Genomic DNA, 27,623 nt, shown 5'->3' with positions numbered 1-27,623 from the left:
ACTGACGAACACCGCTTAACATGTGGATTGGCGTTAGAGGTATGGCTGCTAGTGCAGAAGATCCTCGCCTGCTACCTCCGTATCGCGCCTCGCACTATTGAGCCGCGGCTCCTCCTTTGTCCAGAGGATACTTATTTCCCCCCTGCGAAGACTCGCGCTCTCACATGGTTTAAAGGCATGTCCATATACTACCTCTTTCGAGATGATGAGAAGATGGTGCTTGATTACTGGCAATTTCTCCCGGACAGTCATAGCACACTTGAATGTACACCCCGATACCGACAACTATTTGCGCAGTGTCTTCGATAACCCCCCTCACAGTTTGGGGGAGGGGGGGGGGGTACCGGGCAGAGGATGGCCGCCGTCATGGAGCTCCACACCCCGCGAAATGTTGTACCAATTTGGAACATGGAATCTGTACGCAGATGGGCCATGCACATGGAATGGCGTGCGGGATTTGGTTACATTTTTCTTTCTTTGTTATCTATCATCACACTATTAGTTTCAAATTCTATTTCATAGTTTAGAAGGAACTCTTGTTCTGTTGTTGCTACGGATGTACATTCTAATTTTGTTTGTCGTAACTGAAAGACGCCTTTTTCCATTTAAAAAAAAAGTTGGCAGAGAAAATAATTTACAATTTAAAAAAAATAGAAAAAAAATAAAAAACACAAAAAGAGAAAAAAAAGTCTAGAAGACAGCACAATCTCGTGGTGCTCCGAGTTCCCTAAAAAAAGAGGTTAGCTTTTAAGTCCCATAAGCGGTAAAAAATGGCTCAGTCGGATAGAGCGTCTGCCATGTAAGCAGGAGAACCCAGGTTCGAGTCCCGGTGGGGGCACATATTTTCACCTGTCCCCGGTGATACATATCAACGCCTGTCAGCAGCTGAAGGTATTTAATTCTAATGAAATACCTCGCTCTTCGAATGGACGTCTCTTTTGGTACTCCTGACGCACTCGTTACTAGTTGGGACACTGAAAAGTGTGTACCCACTGCGTTCCTCGCTTCCTAACAGGATACCATAAAGGGCAGCGGACGACAATCTGTGCGGAGTTGCTTGCACGTTACATAGCTGGTCGTGACAATTTTTTGTCGAACGACGTCACAGGCTATGAAACATAGATTCGTCACATTTAGCAGAAAGGGAATGGCAGTCCATGGAGTGACGCCACACCACCTTTCCTCTGAAGAAAAAGTGCAAATTCGCTTCTTCAGCCCGTAAAGTCTGGGACTCTGAAAGGGTTATTCTTTTTGGTGTCCTCCTTCATGGTGCAACGATCAAGTCTAAAGTGTATTGTGCTACCCTCGGAAACTGAAGAAACGACTTCAGCGTGTTCGTAGCCACAAAAAGCAAACGAACTTTTCCACCTCCGTGACAGCGCAAGGCTTCACACAAGTCTGCGCACCCGAGAGGAGCTCAGAAAACTTCACTGGCCTGTTCTGCCTCATCCATCCTACAGCCAGCCTCGCCCCCCCCCCCCCCCCCCATGAAAGATGCACAGTACATGAAGTAGAAAGTGGAAGATTGGGAAGTTATTAGTGCAGAAAGATGTTAGCTCAAACGTCGACCAGTAGAGTGGTACCATGCTGGCATACAAACACTCCTACTAAGGCGATTTGAGGCAGCTGCATTGAACGGAGATTACGTTGAAAAAAATAGCATTTCGTGGCCAAATGAGTGCAGAATAATGTGGTGTATTTGAATCCAGAACGAAACCAATCAGCTTTCAGAAAAAAGTGATGAATTACTTATTGAATGCCCTTAATACCACGAAAGACACTGGGGCATTCGTCTTCTTTTATGGTACTTAGAACAAATAACTGTACAAACTGCCACCCAGATTGTTGACCTATGCAATGGAAGCCAGAATGCTGCAGCAGCAAATTTTCAGTTCCACATAATCAATCAACTTTAGCCCATATAAACAGGTACTCGTCAGCATTCAATTTCTTCTTTCTTCTGGTACTCAATACAAATGGCATACTGGGAACAAGCGTACCATATGGAACCTTAGCTAGAAGTCCTGTTGTCTCTGCTATACTCCATGTTTTCCAGGCTAAAATATTAGCATCTGGAAATGCTTCAAGGCCACCGTAGTCACAGTGATTGCCCCACACTACAGCTAGTGTAAGCCATGTACTGCCTCCAAAAAGAGCTTGTACATCACATGTGAAGTTCAGGCGGAGTCCACGAAACACAACTGGGACCTCCTATCAGTTGTTGTTTATTGAACTGCTTGGTCACCCACTTACGTCTAAGAGACATAACATACTAAATTGGTCCAGAGAGGAAGTATCGTTTGGGTATTTATAAAGATTAGCAATTCATTCTCTTTCATTTGTATTTTATTACAGAAAAATCTACACACTTTAAACTACTGTTCGACACACTCACCGTGCAACTTAAGGCATGTGTCATACCTTCTTCCTAACTGCAATATACCCGCTTCGTAGAATTGGACCGCCTCTGACGTGGACCAATTTTGGACGCTTACCTTGATCTCATTGCCGCGTGCAAAGTACTGCCCTGCAAGCAATATCTTGAGATGAGAAAACAAACAGACGTTGGTTAGAGCTAGGTCCGCGTAGTATGAAGAGTGATAGAATAAATTCTTCCCACCAAGCCTGTTATTCTGTACTGCGCGCTTCAACTTCTTCAACATACCACAGTAATCAGTAGTGTCGATTGTTGTACCTCGTTCCATCCAGCCCATTAAAAAATTTCTTTAAAGGTCCTAAAACGCGATGCACATGATTTTCCTTCAAGAAAGAAGTGGCACTGCTTTCTTTGGTTTCGTTTAACCAGTGTGCCTCCATTCCAGTCAGTGTCGTTTCGTTTCACGTACCTTGTAACAAATCCATGTCTCATCGCCTTTCCTTCTGCCGCACAACGCTGCAAAACTCCAACGCTGCTTCCCTCCGTTTTTGAACGTCTGTTAGTGTTTTCGGTACCCATCGCGCACACAGTTTTTTGTAGTGCTAATTTTCAGTCAGGAAAGTGTGTAATAAAGCTCACTTTTTTTTAAAAAATGCATTGACAGATCACAAATCGTTCCTCGCCTACTGGAGCGAACTTGTTCGTCGATGCAGAGCACCAGTTCTTTAATGATCAACAACGGACATCCAGTTGGTTCCTTATAACGGGCATTTTCCCTTCCTTCGTTAAACATCGTAACCCACTTTCGTACCACGTCTTCACTCGTCCTGTTCTATAAGTAAGTTTCGCTTGCCTGACGATAAATTTCATTAGCTCGAATATTTCTCGCATTCAAAAGTTTGATCATGGCTCTTATTTCACAGCTGTCGGGCCGATCGATAGTTTTAAGCATCATTACCGACAATGACTTCAGACGTTGTCATAACGAAAGAAAATGGCTAAGCTACTTCGTTCTCGAGCTGAATGATGTAGTACTTACTTTCTGGATCAGCTTTGTACACTTTAGTACGCGAAAAGCAATGAAGACACAGGTTACACTGTGCAATGAAAAATCACATTTTTATTCGTAACCCCATCCTAACAGGCTAAAGTTACATGATATTTTATTGCTTCTTACAACGGACTTGCTGATGTATACTTGTTGACCGTACAGTGCACATGTAGTGGACAGAGCTGTTAGTTAATTACACTATCCAGTCACATTAATGTGACCATTGTCCGCGCCTGTTATCTGAGTGGTCAGCGCGGCGGAATGTCATACCTAACGGCTCGGGTTCGATTCCCGACTGGGTTGGAGATTTTCACCGCTCAGGGACTGGGTGTTATGTTGTCCTTATCATCATCATTTCATCCCCATCGACATGCAAGTCGCCGAAGTGGAGTATACTCGAAAGACTTGCAGCAGGCGAACGGTCTACCCGACGGGAGGCCCTAGCCACACGGGATTTCCATTTCCAATGTGACCTTTTGTCAAAAACCTGAATAATCACATATTACAGTGCGGGTGTGCAGGAAGAGAATCAGTGATATTGTGGAAGGTACCGATGAAGGTCTGGAGCCATACCAACTCCAGTGCCGAGTCCAGCGGCGTTAGGTTCTCTATTAAGGATCCAGGCGACCATGAACAGCCCGATCGAGATGGTTCCACGGATTCTCGACTAAGTTTAAATCCGAGGGGTTTGGTGGCCAGGGAAGTGCGGTAAACCCATCCTGGTGCTCTCCGAATCACGGGCATACACTATAAGCTACGTCACACCTTGCACTGTTCTGCTGGTAGATGCCAAACTGCGTGGTCGTCAAACTGAACATGGTCGTCAGTGGTAGATGCATACTTCTGTTGATCCATTGTATCTTTCAGAATGACGAGATCATCCAGGGATTTCCCCAAAACATTCCTCAGACCATAACGCTCTCCACTCCGTCCAGGATTCTTCCAACGATTGGTGCAGGTCCGTACACACCAACTGGCATTTGTCCGATGGATAATAAAACGTGATTCATCTGAAAAGGCCACCTGTCGCCAGTCAGTGGACGTCCATTTGCGATATTGCCGTGCAAGTTCCAGCTTTCGTGGCCGATGAACAGCGATCAGTATGGGTGCACGAATCTGGTGCCTACTGCGGAGGCCAATGCGCAGCTCTGAACGGACGTTGAGGAAACACCGTTGATAGCCCCTCAGTTCATCTGCACGGTCAGTTGCTCAACACCTGCTCGTCTAGTAGTCCGTACACATCTCCGTAGCCGCCATGAGTGGCCTATGGCGCACCACAGTTGCCTCGGCACCAGTTTTGGATGTTGTTGTTGTTGTTGTGGTCTTCAGTCCTGAGACTGGTTTGATGCAGCTCTCCATGCTAATCTATCCTCTGCGACCTTCTTCATCTCCCAGTACTTACTGCAACCTACATCCTTCTCAATCTGCTTAGTGTATTCATCTCTCCAGAATATTTTAGCCAAGAGGACGCCATCATCATTTAACCATACAGTAAAGGTGCATGCCCTCAAGAAAAATTACGGCTGTAGTTTCCCCTTGCTTTCAGCCGTTCGCAGTACCAGCACAGCAAGGCCGTTTTGGTTAGTGTTACAAGGCCAGATCAGTCAATCATCCAAACTGTTGCCCCTGCAACTACTGAAAAGGCTGCTGCCCCTCTTCAGCAACCACACGTTTGTATGGCCTCTCAACAGATACCCCTCCATTGTGGTCGCACCTACGGTACGGCCACCTGTATCTCTGAGGCACGCAAGACTCCCGACCAACGGCAAGGTCCGTGGTTCATGGGGGGGGGGGGGGGGGGGGTGGGCGCAGTGTTGGATAGCGTTAGCGCCGCCATTTTGCCATGCACGGTATAGTTCACCGACGGCGGCACGCGAAATTTACAAACTTAGCCATTTCGGAAATGCTTCCATCCTTGACCCGAAAGCCAATGATCCTACCCTTTTGGACGTCACATAAGTCGCCCCTTTTCTACACAACCGTAACGACTGCATTGTTTACCGCGTCCACCAATACTTGTTATATACCCTTCAATGCTAGTGCTCCCACCTGCCGTCTATGAGTGGCCATTGCACGTAGACGTCGAAAACAGGCAGTGATCACATTAATGTGATTGGACCGTGTATGACCAATGTGCAAGTTAGTCTCATTCAAATGTAGACAAAATGTAATCAGCAACAATAAATACACTCCTGGAAATGGAAAAAAGAACACATTGACACCGGTGTGTCAGACCCACCATACTTGCTCCGGACACTGCGAGAGGGCTGTACAAGCAATGATCACACGCACGGCACAGCGGACACACCAGGAACCGTGGCATACGGAGCTCCATCGCAGTCTTTAACACTGGTAGCATGCCGCGACAGCGTGGACGTGAACCGTATGTGCAGTTGACGGACTTTGAGCGAGGGCGTATAGTGGGCATGCGGGAGGCCGGGTGGACGTACCGCCGAATTGCTCAACACGTGGGGCGTGAGGTCTCCACAGTACATCGATGTTGTCGCCAGTGGTCGGCGGAAGGTGCACGTGCCCTTCGACCTGGGACCGGACCGCAGCGACGCACGGATGCACGCCAAGACCGTAGGATCCTACGCAGTGCCGTAGGGGACCGCACCGCCACTTCCCAGCAAATTAGGGACACTGTTGCTCCTGGGGTATCGGCGAGGACCATTCGAAACCGTCTCCAAGAAGCTGGGCTACGGTCCCGCACACCATTAGGCCGTCTTCCGCTCACGCCCCAACATAGTGCAGTCCGCCTCCAGTGGTGTCGCGACAGGCGTGAATGGAGGGACGAATGGAGACGTGTCGTCTTCAGCGATGAGAGTCGCTTCTGCCTTGGTGCCAATGATGGTCGTTTGCGTGTTTGTCGCCGTGCAGGTGAGCGCCACAATCAGGACTGCATACGACCGAGGCACACAGGGCCAACACCCGGCATCATGGTGTGGGGAGCGATCTCCTACACTGGCCGTACACCACTGGTGATCGTCGAAGGGACACTGAATAGTGCACGGTACATCCAAACCGTCATCGAACCCATCGTTCTACCATTCCTAGACCGGCAAGGGAACTTGCTGTTCCAACAGGACAATGCACGTCCGCATGTATCCGGTGCCACCCAACGTGCTCTAGAAGGTGTAAGTCAACTACCCTGGCCAGCAAGATTTCCGGATCTGTCCCCCATTGAGCATGTTTGGGACTGGATGAAGCGTCGTCTCACGCGGTCTGCACGTCCAGCACGAACGCTGGTCCAACTGAGGCGCCAGGTGGAAATGGCATGGCAAGCCGTTCCACAGGACTACATCCAGCATCTCTACGATCGTCTCCATGGGAGAATAGCAGCCTGCATTGCTGCGAAAGGTGGATATACACTGTACTAGTGCCGACATTGTGCATGCTCTGTTGCCTGTGTCTATGTGCCTGTGGTTCTGTCAGTGTGATCATGTGATGTATCTGACCCCAGGAATGTGTCAATAAAGTTTCCCCTTCCTGGGACAATGAATTCACGGTGTTCTTATTTCAATTTCCAGGAGTGTATAATAATTTTTTCATAATGCGGGGCCATAGTCATAATATATTTCCTTAAAGTCAGTATCACCATTAGACTGTTGTTTATTTACAGTGATACATTTACACTTACACAATCATGATTTCGGCTTCAAAGTGCCATTAACAAGTGTTTCCTGAAAGCAGGTTAGACAAGGGACCCGCCATCCCCTCCCCTCGTAGTGCCACGGCGCACAGAGGGGCTACGCTCTGCCGGCAGTCAGACCAATAGTCCATTCACAGATTTGTAATATAGACTTTTATCTATCATCTTATAGTTGAGTCAGCGTAGGTTGATTCCTAACAGTTACGGTGGGTACGGCCCGGCGGTCGCTCGTGCCTGCCTCAACCAGTAACGAAACGCGATTTTGTAAACGTCTCTCTGGCAACGCCTCATTATTGTCACAGCTGTATAGACGGCTACAGTTACAGCCTGCAGCCGTTAGCGCCTCGCGTCTGAAAACTGGTAACAGCGCTGCAGCAGACCTCTTTATTGTGTTCCTTTTTTTCAGTTATGATTGGCAGTCTGTGAATTATTACTAGAAGCCACTCTAGACTTTTTGCGGTCTGCAAGTTAAGCATTTCTTGACAACAAATACGTGTCTTCAGAGATAAAACTCAGTAAGAAGAAGTATTGTAGTCTGAGTGGACAGATTTCTTAGAGCTTGGCTTCGATGCATATTTATTAGCACATTTCGTGTTCGTTGTAAACTATACTATACTGACCAATTTGTAGTAAAAATCGATAACACATTTTGTAAATCAGTAGCACAGCACCTATCAGAAAGTCACTGCGGAATGCCCATTTTCAGGTAATGCACAAGCTTTGTCTGATAGCTAGCAGCATAATTTACTGCTGGCCGATAATATTCATTCAGCCTATTGTATCACAAGCCAGTCTTAATTTCATTTCCTCCTACACATTTGGTTGGAACAGTAAGCAGTAGAGATGAGGTACAAGCCTTAAACATGCGTGTATCAATCTGTGCTGCACAAGTCCTCATGTTCTGCGATGGCAACTCCTCTTTTACACCAAAGACATCCGAACGAACTTACATATACTATAATGAATACAATTAGTTTTAGGGTTCGAATATAGAATTTTCAGAAAGATTAATTAACTTTCCTCTCAAAATATTAAGTTTTCAATCTGTTCCTTTAGAAAAGAAAGTTTAAGAGTTAAGAGCGACTGCTGTTAAATTTCCTTGCATTATAATAATTTTCTGGAAAGCTACATAACCATTTTTTCCTTCTGTTTCAGATTACTTCCAGATCAGTAAGGGAAGCAAATGTATATGAAGCGACAGCATACAGTGAACCAGCAATTCAACCAAAAGACGTTATTTATTAATTTGTCTTACGTTTTTAAATTTTAATAAACTTTTTTAAAAAAATAATTAAACTTATTTAACCTTTACTGTACACATCAAGATGTCACTGTTATTAATGAAAAGACAAAAGACGCAATAAGAAACAGCAGACTGTGATCAGGGATATACTTTATACACACAACAAACGGTTCATGACGACACAAAATCTGAGTTTATAAAAAAATGAAGGTACACTCAGTTTCTCACAAATTTTTAGCAACACAAGGTCACAACACATGATACTTATGTGACAAAGTTAACAACAAAAAGGCAGCATATCTTGGGAAAGTAAGACAGAACACAACTGTAATTTCTAGTAGAGGCGATAATGACAGCAGATGATTTAAAATGACTCCTTTACTTTCACCAATACTCATACTGATCTTGCCACTTCGAAGTGTAGGAAATCTTCTAAGTGACATCATGCAGGTGGTGAACGTTAATCTGGAATCACCGAAGTGGTCATACGGCTGCAAGGGATGAGGACCTTATCTTTTGCTTTCCCATTGAAACTTCGCTGAGTTTTCTGTGGGAGATGTGGTTCTTGCAGTTATAAAAGCAACCATACGTTGTGAAAGAAAAAAAGGAAGTTTAGAGCTCTCGAAAGTGCTATGTTTTCCTATTGGCATTTATTCACATACCTTTCCTTAGAAACATTGCCTGCTCTGAAACGACTTATAATGCTACTCAAACTGACAAAGCAGTTTAAAAGACGAACAGCGCGGTACATGTCGGCAAGATGCATAAAACGTTCTGCTTGCGCCTGCAAAGAGGGTTCGTTATAGCATATTCTTATTAGTACTTCATCTGTTCCAGATGCCTTTCCATTATTAAATGATTGTAGTTGCTCGCCCGTTATGCGATCACTTAGCTTAGTATCTTCCATTTTACCGTGATTACAATGTCTGAATGGAGGGACCATATGATGTCCTAGGAAAACCTTTTAGGAAGACTGAAATCAGTATCTCGGCCTTCCCTCAATCGTCTTCCGTTTCGGTGCCACTATGGGAACTGAGCTGCTGAACTGATGATTTCGATCAGTTTTTAGTCAAATCAGTTGGAAAAATTTTACTTTCAAACTCAGTGACTCTTCTCTCAATGATGTTCTTAGACTCATTTTCACTTCGTTCAACTTCTGTTTGTCAGCTATGATTAGATTTCGCTGAAATCTGTGACGCTCACTTTGTTTACGTAGCAACTTGCTAACATGATAATTAGATCACGGTGGGTGTTTCCCATCTCTTAAAACCTCTCTCGGAACATACTTGTCCAAAACTTATTCAACGATACTTTTGAATTTCATTTATTTGTTCTTCACATCTTCGTCCTCAGAATGGATGTTTGATGTTGACTAATTAAATGGCTCTGAGCACTATGGGACTTAACATCTGAGGTCCCCTAGAACTTAGAACTACTTAAACCTAACTAACCTAAGGACATCACACACATGCATGCCCGAGGCAGGATTCGAATCTGCGACCGTAGCGGTCGCGGGGTTCCAGACTGAAGCGCCTAAAACCGCTCGGCCACGCAGGCTGGCGACTAATCAAATACTCGGCTGTTTGTTTACTGACACTTTAGCTTATTAAGCAAAAATATTTTCCTCAGGAATTATTAGTATCTTATAACTGTGATGATATGATGAGTCGTTTTTACCTATGGAAGCAAATACATAAGATGCAGACATTTAATTTCACCTTTCTCTTTAGTTAGATGTGGAGTAGGTAAGCTCTGAAATTAAATATAAAGGAACAGGAAAGTGATTCAACTGCAACAGTAAAAATTCAGAAATTATTTAACTGAAAGATATTTGTTTTCGTAATTACTGGAACCCCCCCCCCCCATGAACCATGGACCTTGCCGTTGGTGGGTAGACTTGCGTGCCTTAGCGTCACAGATAGCCGTGTCATAGGTGCAACCACAACGGAGAGGTATCTCTTGGGAGGCCAGACAAACGTGTTGTTCCTGCAGAGGGGCAGCAGCCTTTTCAGTAGTTGCAGGGGCAACAGTCTGGATGATTGATATGGCAAAGAGACCTTGCTGTGCTGGTACTGCGAATGGCTGAAAGCAAGGGGAAACTACAGCTGTAATTATCCCGAGGGCACGCAGCTTTACTGTATGGTTAAATGATGATGGCGTCCTGTTGGGTAAAATATGTCGGAGGTAAAATAGTCCCCCATTCGGATCTAAGGGCGGGGACTACTCAGGAGGACGTCGTTATCAGGAGAAAGAAAACTGGCGTTCTACGGATCGGAGCGTGGAATGTCAGATTCCTTAATCAAGCAGGTAAATTAGAAAATTTAAATAGGGAAACGGATAGGTTAAAGTTAGATATAGTGGGAATTAGTGAAGTTGGTGGCAGGAGGAACAAGACTTCAGGTCATGTGAATACAAGGTTATAAATACAAAATCAAATAGGGGTAATGCAGACGTAGGTTTAATAATGAATAAAATAATAGGAGTGCGGCTTAGCTGCTACAAACAGCATAGTGAACGCATTATTGTGGCCAAGATAGACAGGAAACCCACGCCAATTACAGTAGTACAAGTTTATATGCCAACTAGCTCTGCAGATGACGAAGAGTTCGATGAAATGTATGATGAGGTAAAATAAATTTTCAGATACTGAAGGGAGACGAAAATTTAATAGTCATGGGTGATTGGAATTCGATAGTAGGAAAAGGAGGGGAAGGAAGTGTAGTAGGTGAATATGGAATGGGGGTAAGAAATGAAAGAGGAAGCCCCCTGATAGAATTTTGCCCAGAGCATAACTTAATCATAACTAACACTTGGTTCAAGAATCATGAAAGAAGGTTGTATACATGGAAGAACCGTGGAGATACTGGAAGGTTTAAGATAGATTACATAATGGTAAGACAGAGATTTAGGAACCCGATTTTAAATTGTAAGACATTCCCAGGGGCAGATGTGAACTCTGACCACAATCTATTGGTTATGAACTGTGGATTAAAACTGAAGAAACTCCAAAAAGGTGGGATTTAAGGAGATAGGACCTGGATAAACTGACATAACCAGGGGTTGCATAGAGTTTCAGGGTGAGCATTACGGAACGATTGACAGGAATGGGGGAAAGAAATACAGTAGAAGAAGAATGGGTATCTTTGAGGAATGAAATAGTGACGATAGCAGAAGATCAAGTAGGTAAAAAGACGGGGGCCAGTAGAAATTCTTGGGTAACAGAATTTAATTGATGAAAGGAGGAAACATAAAAATGCAGTAAATGACGCATGCAAAAAGGAATACAAACGTCTCAAAAATGAGATCGACAGGGAGTTCAAAATGGCTAAGGATGGCTAGAGGACAAATGTAAGGATGTAGAGGCTTATTTCACTTGGGGTAAGATAGATACTACCTACAGGAAAATTAAAAGAAACTTTTGGAGAAAAGAGAACAACTGCATGAATAGCTCAGATGGAAACCCAGTTCTAAGCAAAGATGGGAAAGCAGAATGGTGGAAGGAGTATATAGAGGGTCTACATAAGGGCGATGCACTTGAGGACAATATTATGGAAATAGAAGAGGACGTAGATGAAGGTGAAATGGGAGATATGATACTGCGTGAAACGTTTGACAGAGCACTGAAAGACCTGAGTCAAAACAAGTCCCCGGGAATAGACAACATTCCAATAGAACTACTGACAGCCTTGGGAGAGCCAGTCCTGCCAAAACTCTAGCGTCTGGTGAGCAAGATGTATGAGACAGGCGAAATTTCCTGACTTCAAGAAGAGTATAATAATTCCAATCCCAAAGAAAGCAGGTGTTGACAGATGTGAAAATTACCGAACTATCAGTTTAATAAGTCACGGCTGCAAAATAATAACGCGATATCTTTAGAGACGAATGGAAAAACTGGTAGAAGCCGTCCTCGGGGAAGATCAGTTTGGATTCCGTAGAAATGTTGGAACACGTGAGGCAATACTGACCCTACGACTTATCTTAGAAGATAGATAAAGGAAAGGCAAACCTACGTTTCTAGCATTTGTAGACTTAGAGAAAGCTTTTGACAATTTTGACTTGAATTCTCTCTTTCGAATTCGGAAGGTGGCAGGGGTAAAATACAGGGAGCGAAAGGCTATTTACAATTTGTACAGAAACCAGATGGCAGTTATAAGAATCGAGGGGCATGAAAGGGAAGCAGTGGTTGGGAAGGGAGTGAGACAGGGTTGTAGCCTCTTCCCGATGTTATTCAATCCGTATATTGAGCAAGCAGTAAACGAAACAAAAGAAAAATTCGGAGTAGGTATTAAAATCCATGGAGAAGAAATAAAAACTTTGAGGATCGCCGATGACATTGTAATTATATCAGAGACAGCAAAGGACTTGGAAGAGCACTTGAACGGAAAGGACAGTGTCTTGAAAGAAGGATATAAAATCAATATCAACAAAGCAAAACTAGGATAATGGAATGTAGTCGAATAAGTCGGCTGATGATAAGGGAATTAGATTAGGAAATGAGACACTTGAAGTAGTAAAGGAGTTTTGCTATTTGGGGAGCAAAATAACTGATGAAGGTCGAAGTAGAGAGGATATAAAATGTAGACTGGCAATGGCAAGGAAATCGTTTCTGAAGAAGAGAAATTTGTTAACATTGAGTATAGATTTGAGTGCCAGTAAGTCGTTTCTGAAAGTATTTGTATGGAGTGTAGCCATGTATGGAAGTGAAATATGGACGATTAATAGTTTGGACAAGAAGAGAATAGAAGGTTTCGAAATGTGGTGCTACAGAAGAATGCTGAAGATTAGACGGGTAGATAACACAACTAGTGAGGAGATATTGAATAGAATTGGCGAGAAGAGAAATTTGTGGCACAACTTAACTAGAAGAAGGGATCGGTTGGTAGGACATGTTCTGAGGCATCAAGGGATCACCAATTTAGTACTGGAGGGCAGCGTGGAGGGTAAAAATCGTAGAGGGAGACCAAGAGATGAACACACTAATCAGATTCAGAATGATCGAGTATAGATTTAAGTGTCAGTAAGTCGTTCCTGAAAGTATTTTTGTGGAGTGTACCCACGTATGCAAGTGAAACATGGACAATAAATTGTTTGGACAAGAAGAGAATAGAATCTTTCGAAATGTGGTGCTACCGAAGAATGCTGAAGATCAGTTGGGTAGATCACATAACTACTGAGGAGATATTGAATAGAATTGTCGAGAAGAGAAATTTGTGGCACAAGTAGAAGAAGGGACAGGTTGGTAGGACGGTGTTCTGAGGCATCAAAGGATCACCAATTTAGTACTGGAGGGCAGCGTGGAGGCTAAAAATCGTAGAGGGAGACCAAGAGATGGATACACTAATCAGATTCAGAAGGATATATGTTTCAGTAGGTACTGGGAGATGAAGAATCTTGCACAGGATAGAATAGCATGGAGAGCTACATCAAACCAGTCTCTGGACTGAAGACCACAAGAACACAACAACGATTTCCGAAATTGATTGTCTTATGCGTCTGACTACCATTCCGAGTTCAATGTCTGTTCATTCCCGTCGTGCGGCCATAATCACGTCGGATATCTTTTTACACGAATCACAACAACAGTTACTGGACATGAGTTATTTAATGAAACCGTTACTACAATTTTTTTTACCAGTACCTGTTGAGATGGGGCCAATCTGTCCTCTCATTCCCGTTTCCTATTATATAGAAGTAGATACAAAAGGCAATGTTGTTTCTAACATGTTTGTTAAACTTGAATTTTCGGGAATGCACTGGGAAGTGTGTGAATATCCACTACTTGACAATTGCTAATGAACATATCACAATTGGTACACAATACCCGATCAATGATGTTAGAAGGAAATGTAGAGAGCGGGAAGTGTTAACTGCAGTGAAGCCTGTACATATTTCTTGCAGTATGGTCTTCGACGAAGATTGTTGTGGAACCGATGAGTTAAGACTTCTGTACGGCAACATGTCTGCAAGACATAATCTGAGTGCTTATGATCACGGACGAGCAGTTGGATAGCTCGAAGCCCATCGAAGTATCACTGTTGTGGTCACAGTAACAGATGTGTCCAAAAGTGTCATATCGCGGTTATAAATGGCCGCTGGAGGTACAAATGCTATCAGAATGCTTGCCAGTAATCGTAGACAGAGCACTACACCTGAAGAGTTCGATACGTAGCTTTAGTTGCGAAAAGAAATAGACATCTCATTCCTAGGCAGATCGATGCAGGTCTTGTAAACCAGGCTGGTTTGTTTGCTCGGAAGGCTATTAAATGCATCCAACTTCAACGACGCCATCGCCAATAAAGAGTTCGTTCGTGTAGGGAGAATGTTGGTTGGGGTCAGCCAACAACGGTCCACAGTGATGTACTACGACGAATCCCAGTTCACTGTGGCAAGTGTTTCTCGCCACCAGTTAGTGTGGAGAGAGAGGCGGACACGATATGCGCCAGAGAATGTTTGTGAAGGTCATTGATATGGACTACGGGTTATGGTGTGGGCAGGAATTATGGGCAACGGCCGAACGCCGAACATCGCTGCATATTTTTGCACGAGGAACCGATACAGCATAGCGGTATTGCATTGAGATTCTTCTGGATCACATCTGTCTGTTTAAGGATGCTGTAGTTCCCGACTTTCTGTTTGTGGACGACAATGCCCACCCGCAGACGACACACTGGAAAATGAAGAAATTGAACGTATGGAATGGCCTGCGTACACCGAGGGCCTAGACCCTATAGAGAATGTCCGGTATGCTCTAGACAAAAGTGTTTCTCAACGAGCGTATCTTCCCTAAAGCGTGCAAGACCGCCTTAAGAAAAGAGTGGGAAAATATATCCCCCCCCCCCCCCCCCCAAGGATCAACAGTTTTGTTGGCTGCAAGAATAACAATGCAAAATGTGCATTAGTGTTCGAGGTGAGCATGTTCTTACCTGAGAGTCCGATAGCGACCTTTATGTTGGGAGTCTGACCTGTGTCAAACATGAACGTAAGGGATATGTGTCATCCTGCTTTCACATGTGGTGAAAACTGTAACATACCACTCCTCCTCTGTTATATAAGTACTGTGTTTCATGTCGTCCATGATTGCCTGTAATTATTTCTGTCCAACAGTGTCTGTGTTCGTTAGCAGTTGTCAAACGTTGTATCATCGTTAAGTAGGAAGAAATAATATTGGTTACTGACTGTTTAACAAACTAAATTTCTAGGTCCATGTGCAGAATTTCGTAATGTTGATGGAAATCAAGTGTTGTCTCCCTACAAAATGGATCGACAAATACTGATGCACTAAGGTTTTCTGCAGAGAGAAATACATTTGTGGATACAGCTTCTTGCTAGGGGCACTGATTTATTTTGATGTTACAGTGGTGGTATAAGGCACTGTTTCAATTACGGGAAAGAGGGTGCTTGTAGGACGTTTACTGCCAAACAGAACAGCTGAGTGTTGTCCAGAAATCTGAATACTGTGTAGGTTTGTGAAGAGAGAAAAAAGAATAATGTTTCTCTATAAGTCACCACACCGATGCCTTTGCAGACCTAACTTTCAGACAGTAAACACTTGATTTTGTTTATCCATTTGAGTATTTCATTGCTCCAAGCAGTATTATTTTTCTTCGGTTTGAATTCCTTCGACAAAGACACGTCATTAATTTCGGATACTGGTTTATTGGCATCTGTATCCTGGGAACCGTGTCAGTTATTTATATTTATTTTCGTTATACTGAGCAGTACTTCGTTCGCTTCACGGACGAAATCCGATCGTATGCGGACAGTCTTCAGAAGTTACGAAATGCGTACCACACCACCGGCCAACTGCTGGAGATGATGCTCTGCGGATTACGTGAGAGGCAGTAATCACCAGTGCAGCTGCTCAAGGTCAGCAAGTGAGTCAACCTCGGCTGGCTTTACACTAAGGACAAGTCTGCGTTCATACACAGGCAGCGCCCTTGTACCGCGATGCTGTGTGTACTGACGAACGCTCTGGCCGCTGTCGAATCTTCAACACTTTAGATAAATCTATTCAAATGGTTCAAATGGCTCCAAGCACTATGGGACTTAACATGTGAGGTCATCAGTCCCCTAGACTTAGAACTACTTAAACCTAACTAACCTAAGGACATCACACACATCCATGCCCGAGGCAGGATTCGAACCTGCGACCGTAACAGCAGCGCGGTTCCGGGCTGAAGCGCGTAGAACCCCTCGGCCATAGCGGCCGGCGATAAATCTGTTTTTGCTGCCACTTCTGATGTGTGATGCTCTTCGTAACAGTGGTTAAGTAGCAACTGCAGTGTTCATATTACATGTTTCCGCTAAAATCAATATTCTCATACGTGTACAACTTACTTTTTTTCCTCTGTCAAAGCCCTTTCTGTCCAACCAGACTGTGTGGTTAAAATTAGTACTTTATTTAGCAGTACTGTGTTGTTAGGTGCATATCACTCCAAAATAGAACTGAAGTCAAATAGTTGAAGTCTATACGACTAAAGTGGGTAAAAAAGAGTGCCAAACTACTACAAAAGAATAGCGAATGTCGCGCACCTTTGAATGATGTTCGAAATAATGTGCAGCAAATGTGGCACGTCAAACGTTTTTCTAATGTATTCTGTTTCTTATTTTTAAACAAATCATTTCACCAAACATTTATTTTATTTTCAAGTTTTGTTCAGAAACCATGAAATACAAATATATTTAAATATCAGTCGGTATTGTACTATTATTAAGAGTATTTAGATGAAGAGTAAGCGCAGAAGTTTCACCTCATGCTGTAATTTGATATTTATCTCAATTTTTCAACATCGAAGAACGAATCCAAAATTCGTACACGACTGTAAGTATTTTTGTGCAGGCCTTGAAGGGATGAACTTTTCGACACATTTACATAGCTGCCAGCGAATGTTCGTGAAATATTTCGATTATCCCTCAATTCACTAGTTACGCGTTTCTTAATTACCGTGATCTCTTTCAAGCACTTAAACCTATTTTGGGAACACTGGCCTTCACACTGATTAGTTTGCTGTACTGTTTGTCAATTTCCCCTGAAAAATAATCACCAAAGTAATGAAGATAAACCTTGGACTGAGTAACCAGCAACCATGGAAACACACGTGTTTATTTTGCACGCACAGGTACTAAAAAAGTGTACGCGGGAGTTCGCAACACTGTCCTGAAAAAAGGTGTTCATTCAGAAGACCTTACGACAGAAACTATATACAAATCCAAAACACGTTGTTCGTCCTGCACTACAGCTACATATAATGTAGGAGAGCATATCACGATAATATTTATTATAACAGTGGTAAAACGTATGGAATCCAGGCCAAGTGATTAAACAGTGTTACCTATTGACACCGGTACAAAAGATTACATAAGTTAAAGGATAATAAGAAATGAGTATATAAAATATGAACAAATAGCCATCATGTGCATTTACAACTTCTAGGAGCATAATGAATAGTCCATTAAATGTCGGGTATGCAGCCGCGCAAATAAAATTTGCGCGGCTGCATGCCCGAAATTTAATGGACTAAATAGCCATCAGTACAATAGTAGCAAATGCAAATACCAGAAACAGAATGGAAAACGTAGGGGACAATAACTTAAGATGTGTGTCGTGTAAGATTGACTGTAGACCGCATTAATGTCTCTTTTTTCATTTCATCTCCAAAAGCTGCTCTTATTTAAGTTTATTTTCTTTTTGGAAAATGCCTGTTTTCTAAAAACAGAGAATGTGCCTAGATCATACTTATACGTATTACTAAACATCAATGTGAACATGTTTATGAGTTCTGATAGTACACCAGCTGATGAAAAATATTCGAACACCTATTAGTGGACACTGATGTGGCGTGTGTCCACCCTCCACCTTTACATGGCTTGAACTCTGCTGGGACACTTTCGATGAGATGTCGAATATCTGTGGAGGGATGGCAGCCAATTCTTCCCCTAGAGCCGTAACCAGAGACGGTAACGATGTTGGAGGTTGGCGTCTGGAGAGAAGTCGCCATTCTAACTCATCCCTAAGGTGTTCCACTGGTTTCAGACCGGTATTCTCGACGGACCAGTTCTTTTCAGGATTGTTACTGTCCACAAACCGTTACCTCACTGATGCTGGTTTGTGACAGGTTGAATTGTCACGCTGGTACAAACACTCATCGACTCCGAAATGTTCCTCTACTGCTTGCTTCGCTGGATTAACCATGGCTACAAACCTCAGGAAGAATACTCCGGTATTTGCTTTTGACAAGGAATCCCGTCCTGTTCAGCCGACATACCTGGAAATAGATGACTGGATTACACAGGTAATTGGTCTAAATTTTGAAACCGTTCATACCTGACAACTGGATCAGGAAAAATACTGTGTTTTTGGCAAATTAATCAGTGCTTCGACTGCTGATAAAGTGTTACGAAAGTGGGGCAATGAAGTAGATTTTGTGCATAGAAATGGTTATAAAACTAAGGTTTCCATCTATAGAGCGGACATTCATTACAAAACCGTTCGTGTCTTGAATCTTCCCATTGAAATTGAAAATGATAAGATTAAGGAAGCTCTTTCAAACTACGGAGACGTTAAATCAATTGCAAATGAAAGATGGTCGCCTCGCTTTAAACTGCAGTGTTTTAACGGGGTCCGCTGTGTAGAGATGGACGTTAAGACGAATATTCCGTCTCACATAACTGTTTGTGGGTATAAGGCACAAATTGTTTATACAGGTCAGGAAGCTATATGTCATATGTAACGAAACCGGCCACTTCAGACAGGAATGTCCGCGGCGAACTGTTGTTCTTAAAAGTAATTTGATACAGCGTCAGAAGCTTACCTTAAATGATCTGTTACGAAAGAATAGCCCGGAACAACTGGTTGAGGATGTCAACGCAGCGGGCCAAGCTGATGTCTCCCTTCGCGATAACAGTCAATTTCCCCCGTTAACAACAAAAGGAAACCCTGTTGACACTACTCGTGAAACTGAAACGCAACCGAAATAACGACCTCTGTAGATATCTGATAGTTGTTCAGAGGACGAGCTGTCTTGTCCCACTCCCTCACTTCGCAAGCAAAAACAGTGCGATGAGAAGGCAGCGGAACCTGAAGGCAAAATGTGAATGGAAACTAATGAACATAAAGATAATACACATACGGTACCTGAAAAAGAAGGGGGTGTAAGCAGCATTAATTTGCAAGAAAAAACAGGTGCAGTAGCCGATTGCAAAGATCAGAATCTATCTGTTAATAAACAAATTCAGGGAGAGGTTGCAAAACTGCAGTCTCCATTTGTTTCCCTCGATCAGAAAGTGAGTGAAATTAATAAAGAACGGGGAAGTGGTGGCCAAACTGAAATCACGGTCAACACCTCAGGGCAGGCACCGGCAACCGAAATTGCTAAAACGTCTCCTGCTGCTCCAGACAAGCAGCGAAGTAAAATACCGACGCAACCAAATGGGAATGTAGCACGTAACCAAGGGAAGGGAAAATCCGGTAGGGGCGACCCAAGCCCAAAGAATGTTCAGTCCGAAACGGTCGTACACGAATCACTGGAGGAAAAATCAGAAAGTTTACCGGGAAATCAGTCTGCTTGCGGTACAAGAGAAAACATCAGAAGTAGAAAAAAACGAGACAGTAACTAATAAACTGATTGAAGTGTTATTCCATGTTCAGCCTTCCGAGAAAACTGTTACAGCTTAACTGAACCCTGAACCACAGTAAACTAAATTAGTTCGTGAAAACAACTACATAGTGACAGCACAATCACGCAATCTAATTCTGTCACCACTATAAACATAAATAAAATCACGACCGGTTTGAAATTATCGGCCCTTAAGGAATTTTTGTACGAATCCGCGACTGATATTGCCCTGTTACAAGAAGTTCTAATTTTGGATTTGGTAATTCCCGGTTTTGTCAGTTACATAAATGTGTCTCCCGAAACAAGTGTTGGAACAGCTATTTTGGTGAGGGAAGGGATTACAGTAAGCGAGGTGGAACGACTGGAATCCGGAAGGGGAACAGGACTAAATATCTATGATGGGACTATCATCAACTTGTACGCCCCTTCAGGAAGTTCTCATCGAGCTGACAGGGCACGTTTCTTCAAAGATGACTTGATATACTTGTTAAGGAAATCGCCAAGACAGTTATTACTTGGAGGTGATTTTAATTGTGTTTTAAATCGAAAAGATCAGTTACCTAATTTTAATTTCTCAAGTGAACTAAAACAATTAGTTACTGGTTTAGAATTAAAGGATATATGGGAAATCAAATACCCCTCCACTGTTGAGTTCACTTATGTCACGGCAACATCACGTAGCAGGATTGATAGACTATATATTTCTAAAAATCTTGTAACTTCCGTGACAAAAGTAGAAACCATTCCTACGTACTTTTCAGACCATGCATAAATCTAACAAGACAGCCGGTCCTCCGATTCAAGAATCAGTGGAATTTGAACACTTCCTTGTTAGTAAATCATGATTTAGAAGATCTGATTAAAGAAGCATGGGCAATATGCCTGCGAGCCCGTAGTAGATATGCCACTGCTACTGACTGGTGGGTTAAAATGGCAAAGCCAAAGTTGAGGAAAGTTCTTATTCAATACAGTGCCCAGAGCGCAAGCGAAATGAAATGCACTATAGAGTATTACTATTCCGTTTTGAGAGATCTATATGATCAAGTCTCAGCAGGTTCCTCACTTCGGATAGCAGACATCAAGAAAGTCAAAGCCAAGTTACTTAATATCAAGAGAAGTCAAATGGAAGGGTTGAAAATAAAATCGAAGGCAAATTCGGTGTCAGAAGATGAAACTACTTCACTATATCATTTAGTGAAGCATACGAAAAACGGGAGAAGGACTTTTATTCAAGAAATTCGAACAAAACACGGTACGATTCTCAGAACCCAGCAGGATATCATGGGCGAGATTTATCGCTATTATTGCGAGCTATATTCTGTACATCAAAGTAGTGATGCTTCCTCGGAAGAATTCCTTGACATCCTAGCCCCACAGCTGACAGAAGATGACAACGAAAATTTTCTCGAGGTTGTCAGTGAAGAAGACGTGTATGAGACTCTGTGCACCTCACCACCAAAAAAATCTCCAGGACCGGATGGTCTGCCAGCAGAGTTTTACATCCGTTACTGGACAATAGTAGGTGCGAAAATCACGGACATAGTAAATGAGGTTATTCAGGGTAAAATGATTCCGGCTGAGTTTAAGGAGAGTAAAATTGTTCTGGTGCCAAAAAATAATGGAAACAAAGATTTAAATAATTTTCGTCCAATTTCATTGCTGAATTCTGATTATAAATTAATAGCTAGAATAATAAACATGAGAATTTCATGCCTTACAGATAAAATTATTAGTCAACATCAGAACTGTGCGCAAGGCAGAACCATTTTTCAAAATCTAGCGTAATTCAGAGATATCATTGCAATAACTTCTGTAACAAACATAAAGTATGCTTTACTGTTTTTAGATTTTTATAAAGCGTTCGATGTAGTAAACCATGAATATCTTCTACAGACATTGAAGAAAATAAGTTTCAACGATAGGGTCATACAGTTGATTAAGAACATAGCAACTGGAATAAATGCCAAAATAGCGGTGAATTGTCAACAATCCAGGCCGATGCAAATACAACGAGGTGTTCCTCAAGGAAGTCCTCTGTCCATGTCGCTCTTCGCCATTTCGCTAGAACCTTTCCTCCGACATGTCCATGCTGCATTAAAAGGCTTAACATTATCAGGAAATAAAACAGTTATAAGAGCCTATGCTGACGATATAGGGGTCATTATAAGGAATAATCACGAGGTAACCATGCTAGCAACAGTGATTGATTCGTACTGTAGAGCATCTGGAGCCAATGCAAACGGAAAAAAAGTAAGATGTTAAATCTCAGAGGTTTTGATAATATCAACGTCGAGTGGACAAAATAAGTCCGACAACATAAAACACTTGGGATCACCCTGACAGCATGCCCTATGAAAATGACGGCTTTAAATTGGAAAGTTGCAGCAGATAAAGTGCAAGGAGCCATTGTAGAGAATTTAATTCGATATATGAACCAAGTTCAAAGAACACAGTATATCAACTCATGCATCCTTGCTAAGGCTTTTTATACTGCCCAGCTGTTTCCACTACCGAGAATGATAGCGAGGAGAATAATGTCCAAAATCACAAACTTTTTGTGGAGAGGTGAAGTGTTCAGAGTACCTGCTAAAGTAGCCACTTTAGATCCTAAAAATGGTGGACTAGGATTAACTGATTTAACGGTTAAAGCCTTTGCCCTTTTTATCAAAAGGCAAGTTAATTTAATAAGAGACTCGCGAGAAAGCATAACCAGCCAACTTTTCGAGATCATTAAACCTCCAAGCCTGCTTCCCCCGATTGACGTGCAGAATATCAACAGTCGCTTACAGCACGTGAGGATTTTCTATGTTGAGTTTAGTTATGTCAGTGTCGAACTCAGGCAGTCCCGACACTTAACATCGAGAGCCATAATGCGGGAACGAAAGAAAAGCGAAGGAAGAAACAAAATAGAACGACAGATTCCAAACATTGAGTGGACTGAGATTTGGAAAAACATTAGTTCTAATGTGCTCACGTCTAATATAAAAACGTCATGGTACAAGACAGTTAACAACATAGTTAGCACCAATGAAAGACTGCACGCAATCGGACTCTGTGAAACAAATTTATGTCAACAATGCCATCTAGTTGACACAGTAATTCATAGATATACTTGCAGTGGTCACATGAATAGTTGGAAGTGGATCCGGGAGCAAATAGCTCTGATTACAAGAACATCCCCTGAGTATATACCGCTGTCATTGATACACGGGCCTGAAGCACGCTGTTTCCCAGAAGCAAAAAATAACGCTGTTTACTGGTTGCTGGGAAATTTTGTTAACTACGTCCTTAACAAATTAGGATCCGATAGCATCATAGAATTCAAGGTACACATGCTGTGTGAGTTCCACAAAATTAGAACCTATTCGAATCACAAGAAAAAGTTCGGTAATATGCTAAAAATTGTATTTGAAAGAATGGGCATTGGTTAATATAAAAAAGAAGACTGTGTTGACAGTGATGTATTGTAGTTACCTTAAGGATACTATTTAAGATTTTACAGTATATTTGTGATGTGTGCTTTTTCTACTTCAGAGAGTAGTTTTTTGATATTTATAAGCTAATGTACAGAACTTATGTGACATTGAGATTGTGTGTCTAATAGCGCCAAACACAAAACATTAAAGGTGCATTATTGGCTTATACTAGAAATTTGGAAATTGACAGTTTTTATAGAAATGTCCTTATCGATTGCTTAAAATCATAAGATTTTATCTGATAAATGTAATATTCAATGGCTGGCACATTGCCCTGTTCATTTTTGCAGTGAAAGACTGATTATATAGATCTGATCACTTCAGATACTTAGATTCAATTAATGTCCAGAAAGTGTAGTTGGAAGGCTAGTCAATTTTATTATAGATCTTCTTTCCGCCATTCTCAAGTATTTCAGAAATTGTCTAATATGATTATTAAACTGCTTTATATTTAAAATTATCCCACCAACTTGCTGATATCCATCATAAAGAACTAATTATGCTTCTGTAAAGATTACAGCTCATAATTCAAAGTGCAGATTTTACTTCTTCAGGTTGAAGTTTGAATGTCTTTAAAAAAAATTTTCTTGATGTTTAATTTAATTCTTTCTGGTAATTTAGTCAGTAACACAATCTTCTGTTGTCTTTCCTTAACGTCAGCGTAATTGAAATGATCAAACCGTTTTGTTTAAATAACTTCATGTATGTATAACTTAGTATGTATTTGGAATGTGTAACATTGTTTTTTTAATAAAGGTTTTTATAAAAAAAAAGCGTGTTCGGACAGAGGGTTAGCTGCCCTCTGTAATAAAAAACTGAGTTAATGGATCAACGACGAACTGAAACGGGTGTCTTGCGACGTCCGCCCCGAGCAGATACAACGAACCAAAGCGTACAAAATGAGATTAAAAAAAGAAAAGGTTGGTAGAACACTTGCCCGCGAAAGGCGAAGGTCCCGAGTCCGAGTCTAGGTTCGGCACACTTTTTTAATCTGCCAGGAAGTTTCATATCAGCGCACACTCCGCTGCAGAGTGAAAATCTCATTCTGGAACAAAATTATCAATAATTTAATTTGGAAATGTGGTTTTCATTCATATGTGACAAATGTATCAGACACCACCTGATGGCAGTTGCCTTGTGGGCGATATGAACAAAATGAATTATGTCATACCACTGTTTTATCCTGTGACATAGCATTTAAATTTGGCTAATAAGCTGGGTTGCTCTTGCAAGCCGGCATAAGTGGCCGTGCGGTTCTAGGCGCTGCAGTCTGGAACCGCGAGACCGCTACGGTCGCAGGTTCGAATCCTGCCTCGGGCATGGATGTGTGTCATGTCCTTAGGGTAATTAGGTTTAACTAGTTCTAAGTTCTACTGGACTAATGACCTCAGAAGTTGAGTCTCACAGTGCTCAGAGCAATTTGAATCATTTTTTTTGCTCTTGTAACCAATATAATCAAGTACTTTATGGTGTATTTGACTTTTTATATGTTATAACAGCATCGTTGTATGTAAAAGCAAATACATTAATAAATTATTTCATATATATCTACAGATCTGAGAGTAATTCATTTGGAACCGATACTGGTTATTTAAAAAGAGTAAAATAATGTAGACGGACAATAACAATATCTGATGCATGCATTTGTTGGAAGAGAACGATCCTGTTCTTCCTCTGGCATTACCACTGCACACACTTGTTATGCGACACTGGGGGCCAAAAACATAGTTCTACATCATCCGCCCAAAAAGTGCAGAACTGATTTCATTCCTGGCGTATAAGCGATGTCACCGCAGCAACCACGTTGGCAGCTTGAACTAGCAGCTGTATGTGCATTCGATCATTCAGTTGTGAGCAGGCAGTATTACGTAGTAGACGTGCGACCATAGTAGGTCTATGTTGTCTAGCCACAAATAGTAATGGAGCATCACCCCTATATCAAGTGTTCAAGATATTTCCAGGACATCTTGAAAAAGAGGAATGTGTTGTGGAAAGTATGTCCCACATTCCTTGAATCTCGATCAAAAACGATGACGCCAGGACATCTGCCACGAACAGATTGAAAAGCAACGGGCGGACGGTCTTTTTATGGAAAAACTCATGAGTCATTAGACTTGGTTTTATCAATATAAACTCAGCACAGAACGAAAGAGTGAAGAAATTCTTCGACATAACCGACACTGAAGACAATGTGACACGTGAGTTGAACAACATCCGAGAGGACGACTTTTCTGACAATTTCACATGGTTGCACGAACTGTGGAAATATCCGGTCGCTGGACAGCCTTTGGCAAGTGAACAAGTGAAAATGATAATCGTCGGATTTTGTGTTGTGGGTAAAATGACAGAAAAAGTGGAACAACATTATTGCATCAAATTTTGTCTCAAACTTGGCTATTCTAAAGTTTAAAGAATCCACAAGATTCGATAAGTGTCTGAGGATGAATGGGTACCACACAGATAAAGAAGTGGAACAACTGATTCATAGATGGGCGCTCATCAATGAAGAGTGAACCACGTTCAGGTAAGCCCTCAGCATCCGCAAATGATTTTATAACTGTTCAGTTAACGATCTTGGTGATGCAGAAAAGAGGAATCAAGATCACAGAACTTGGACTAGAGATTAAAATTCGTACTAGATCCATTCAGTCCATTTTAACGGGACATATGGATCTCAGGAGGATCTCAGCAAAACTTGAGCCAAGGTTGCTAACAACTGAGTAGAAGCAACTTAGTTCAGAGATCGCACAGGACATGCTGGATACTGTGAACAGTGGCCCCAACTTTCTTAACGTAGTGACTACTGCTGATGAATACTGAGCTTATCGGTAGCACCCAGAAAAAATTGAAGCATCCATCATCCACGAGACCCAAAATTGAATTACAACTTTATGTTTTGTAAGTCAACATAAAAAAAGCTATTAACTACAGAGCGATTCATGAACGTATTATTAGAAAGCTTACTCAGTGTCATGTCAATAGAGTTGTTGGACAACGCATTGAGTAAGTTATAGTCTTTCGACAATGAGTCAGAATTCTCATCCTGTGTGCTGCATCCTCCATTACATTAAAATCATGAGACAGCTTTATGTGCAGATTCAGTGGACTGTTCAAATGATTATAGCTTCGAAGGCCTAACGTTCGGGTTCGTTTCACACTTAAGGCAACTATTTTTAACCAACAAAACAAACACTCTTTGCATCTGGTAGCGTCAATTGGACAACGTCGTGTTGCACAGTGGTCCTAAATCTAGATAAAAAATAATGTCCTTTCGCGACCCACTGAAGGAGAGTCGATATAGCTTCGGGCATGACAGGGGCGGCAATTACGGAAATTAGAAACTCTGTCACCAGTGATCTTTCTTACTTCGGAAATTTTATTTTATTAATGAACCAATCATCACGTAAGGTACTCTGTCACCAGTGATCTTTCTTACTTCGGAAATTTTATTTTATTAATGAACCAATCATCACGTAAGGTCAGAGATCACTTATTTCTTATCGCATTTGAACTGAGTTAATGAAAGTATTGGCGCTGGACTAGGATTCTCACTTAGATGTTTCATTCGTGAGATCTGAACCACTTCGGGATGATACAGTTCCATCATTTCGTTGTATCTTCAACGTTCCAAACTACTCAAGGTCTCCACGGAAGGTATGTGTCTCAATTTGAGTCCTGGTCCATCACATTCATCATCTCGTTTCAAGCTGTAGCATGGACACAGCAAACTACTGATGAAAAATAATTGTAATAATAAATGAAAAGCACCAGTTTGCTTTTGTTCTACAATATTATTTTTATTGCTAACCGGTTTTCGGCTTACAAGGCCATCTTCAGACATTTACCGAGTATTATCACCAAAGAAGCTAAATGTTTGCAGGCAACATTGGAAGAGAAGTAACACATCTAGAGTGAAGTAGAAACATACAGTGAGTAACATCTTTGGAATGAAATAGAAAAACTGAACAGTACATAAATAACAATGGAGTTGACAGTGAAACCTTTAGCACAAAATAGGAATAGCATGCCTACATAACAGTTTCTATTAATAAACAAAACTAATAAAATAAGATAAAATTAGTACTAGACAAGGCTGCATCAAGAGGTATGAAACATGGAGAGTGATACACAACTAATTAAAAAAAAAGAGACAGTTGTCAATGTAAATACAGAATACACGAGGAACTTAAGCAATATCAATAAGATAAA

At 41.9% G+C, this 27,623-nt stretch overlaps 1 protein-coding gene across 2 annotated transcripts in view; it reads left to right on the top strand.

Annotated features, from left to right (window-relative positions):
• The window catches only part of LOC126161480 (locustin), a 68,197-nt gene that overhangs the window by 10,383 nt on the left and 30,191 nt on the right, over positions 1–27,623 (top strand). Inside the window, exon 3 of one of the 2 annotated variants that reach the window (XM_049917379.1) lies at positions 8,236–8,368. The exons of the other annotated variant lie outside the window; for it this stretch is intronic. Within the exon in view, the coding sequence (XP_049773336.1) occupies positions 8,236–8,273 (38 nt within the window). The 3' untranslated portion in view covers positions 8,274–8,368. Of the gene's footprint in view, positions 1–8,235; positions 8,369–27,623 lie in introns of those variants that run through there. 2 annotated transcript variants of the gene reach the window in all.

Source organism: Schistocerca cancellata, chromosome 2 (genome assembly GCF_023864275.1).
Source record: "Schistocerca cancellata isolate TAMUIC-IGC-003103 chromosome 2, iqSchCanc2.1, whole genome shotgun sequence".
Taxonomy (NCBI): Eukaryota; Metazoa; Arthropoda; class Insecta; order Orthoptera; family Acrididae; genus Schistocerca; species Schistocerca cancellata.
The sequence above is the reverse complement of the archived record's forward strand: the minus strand, read 5'-3'. Positions and strand labels throughout refer to the sequence as shown.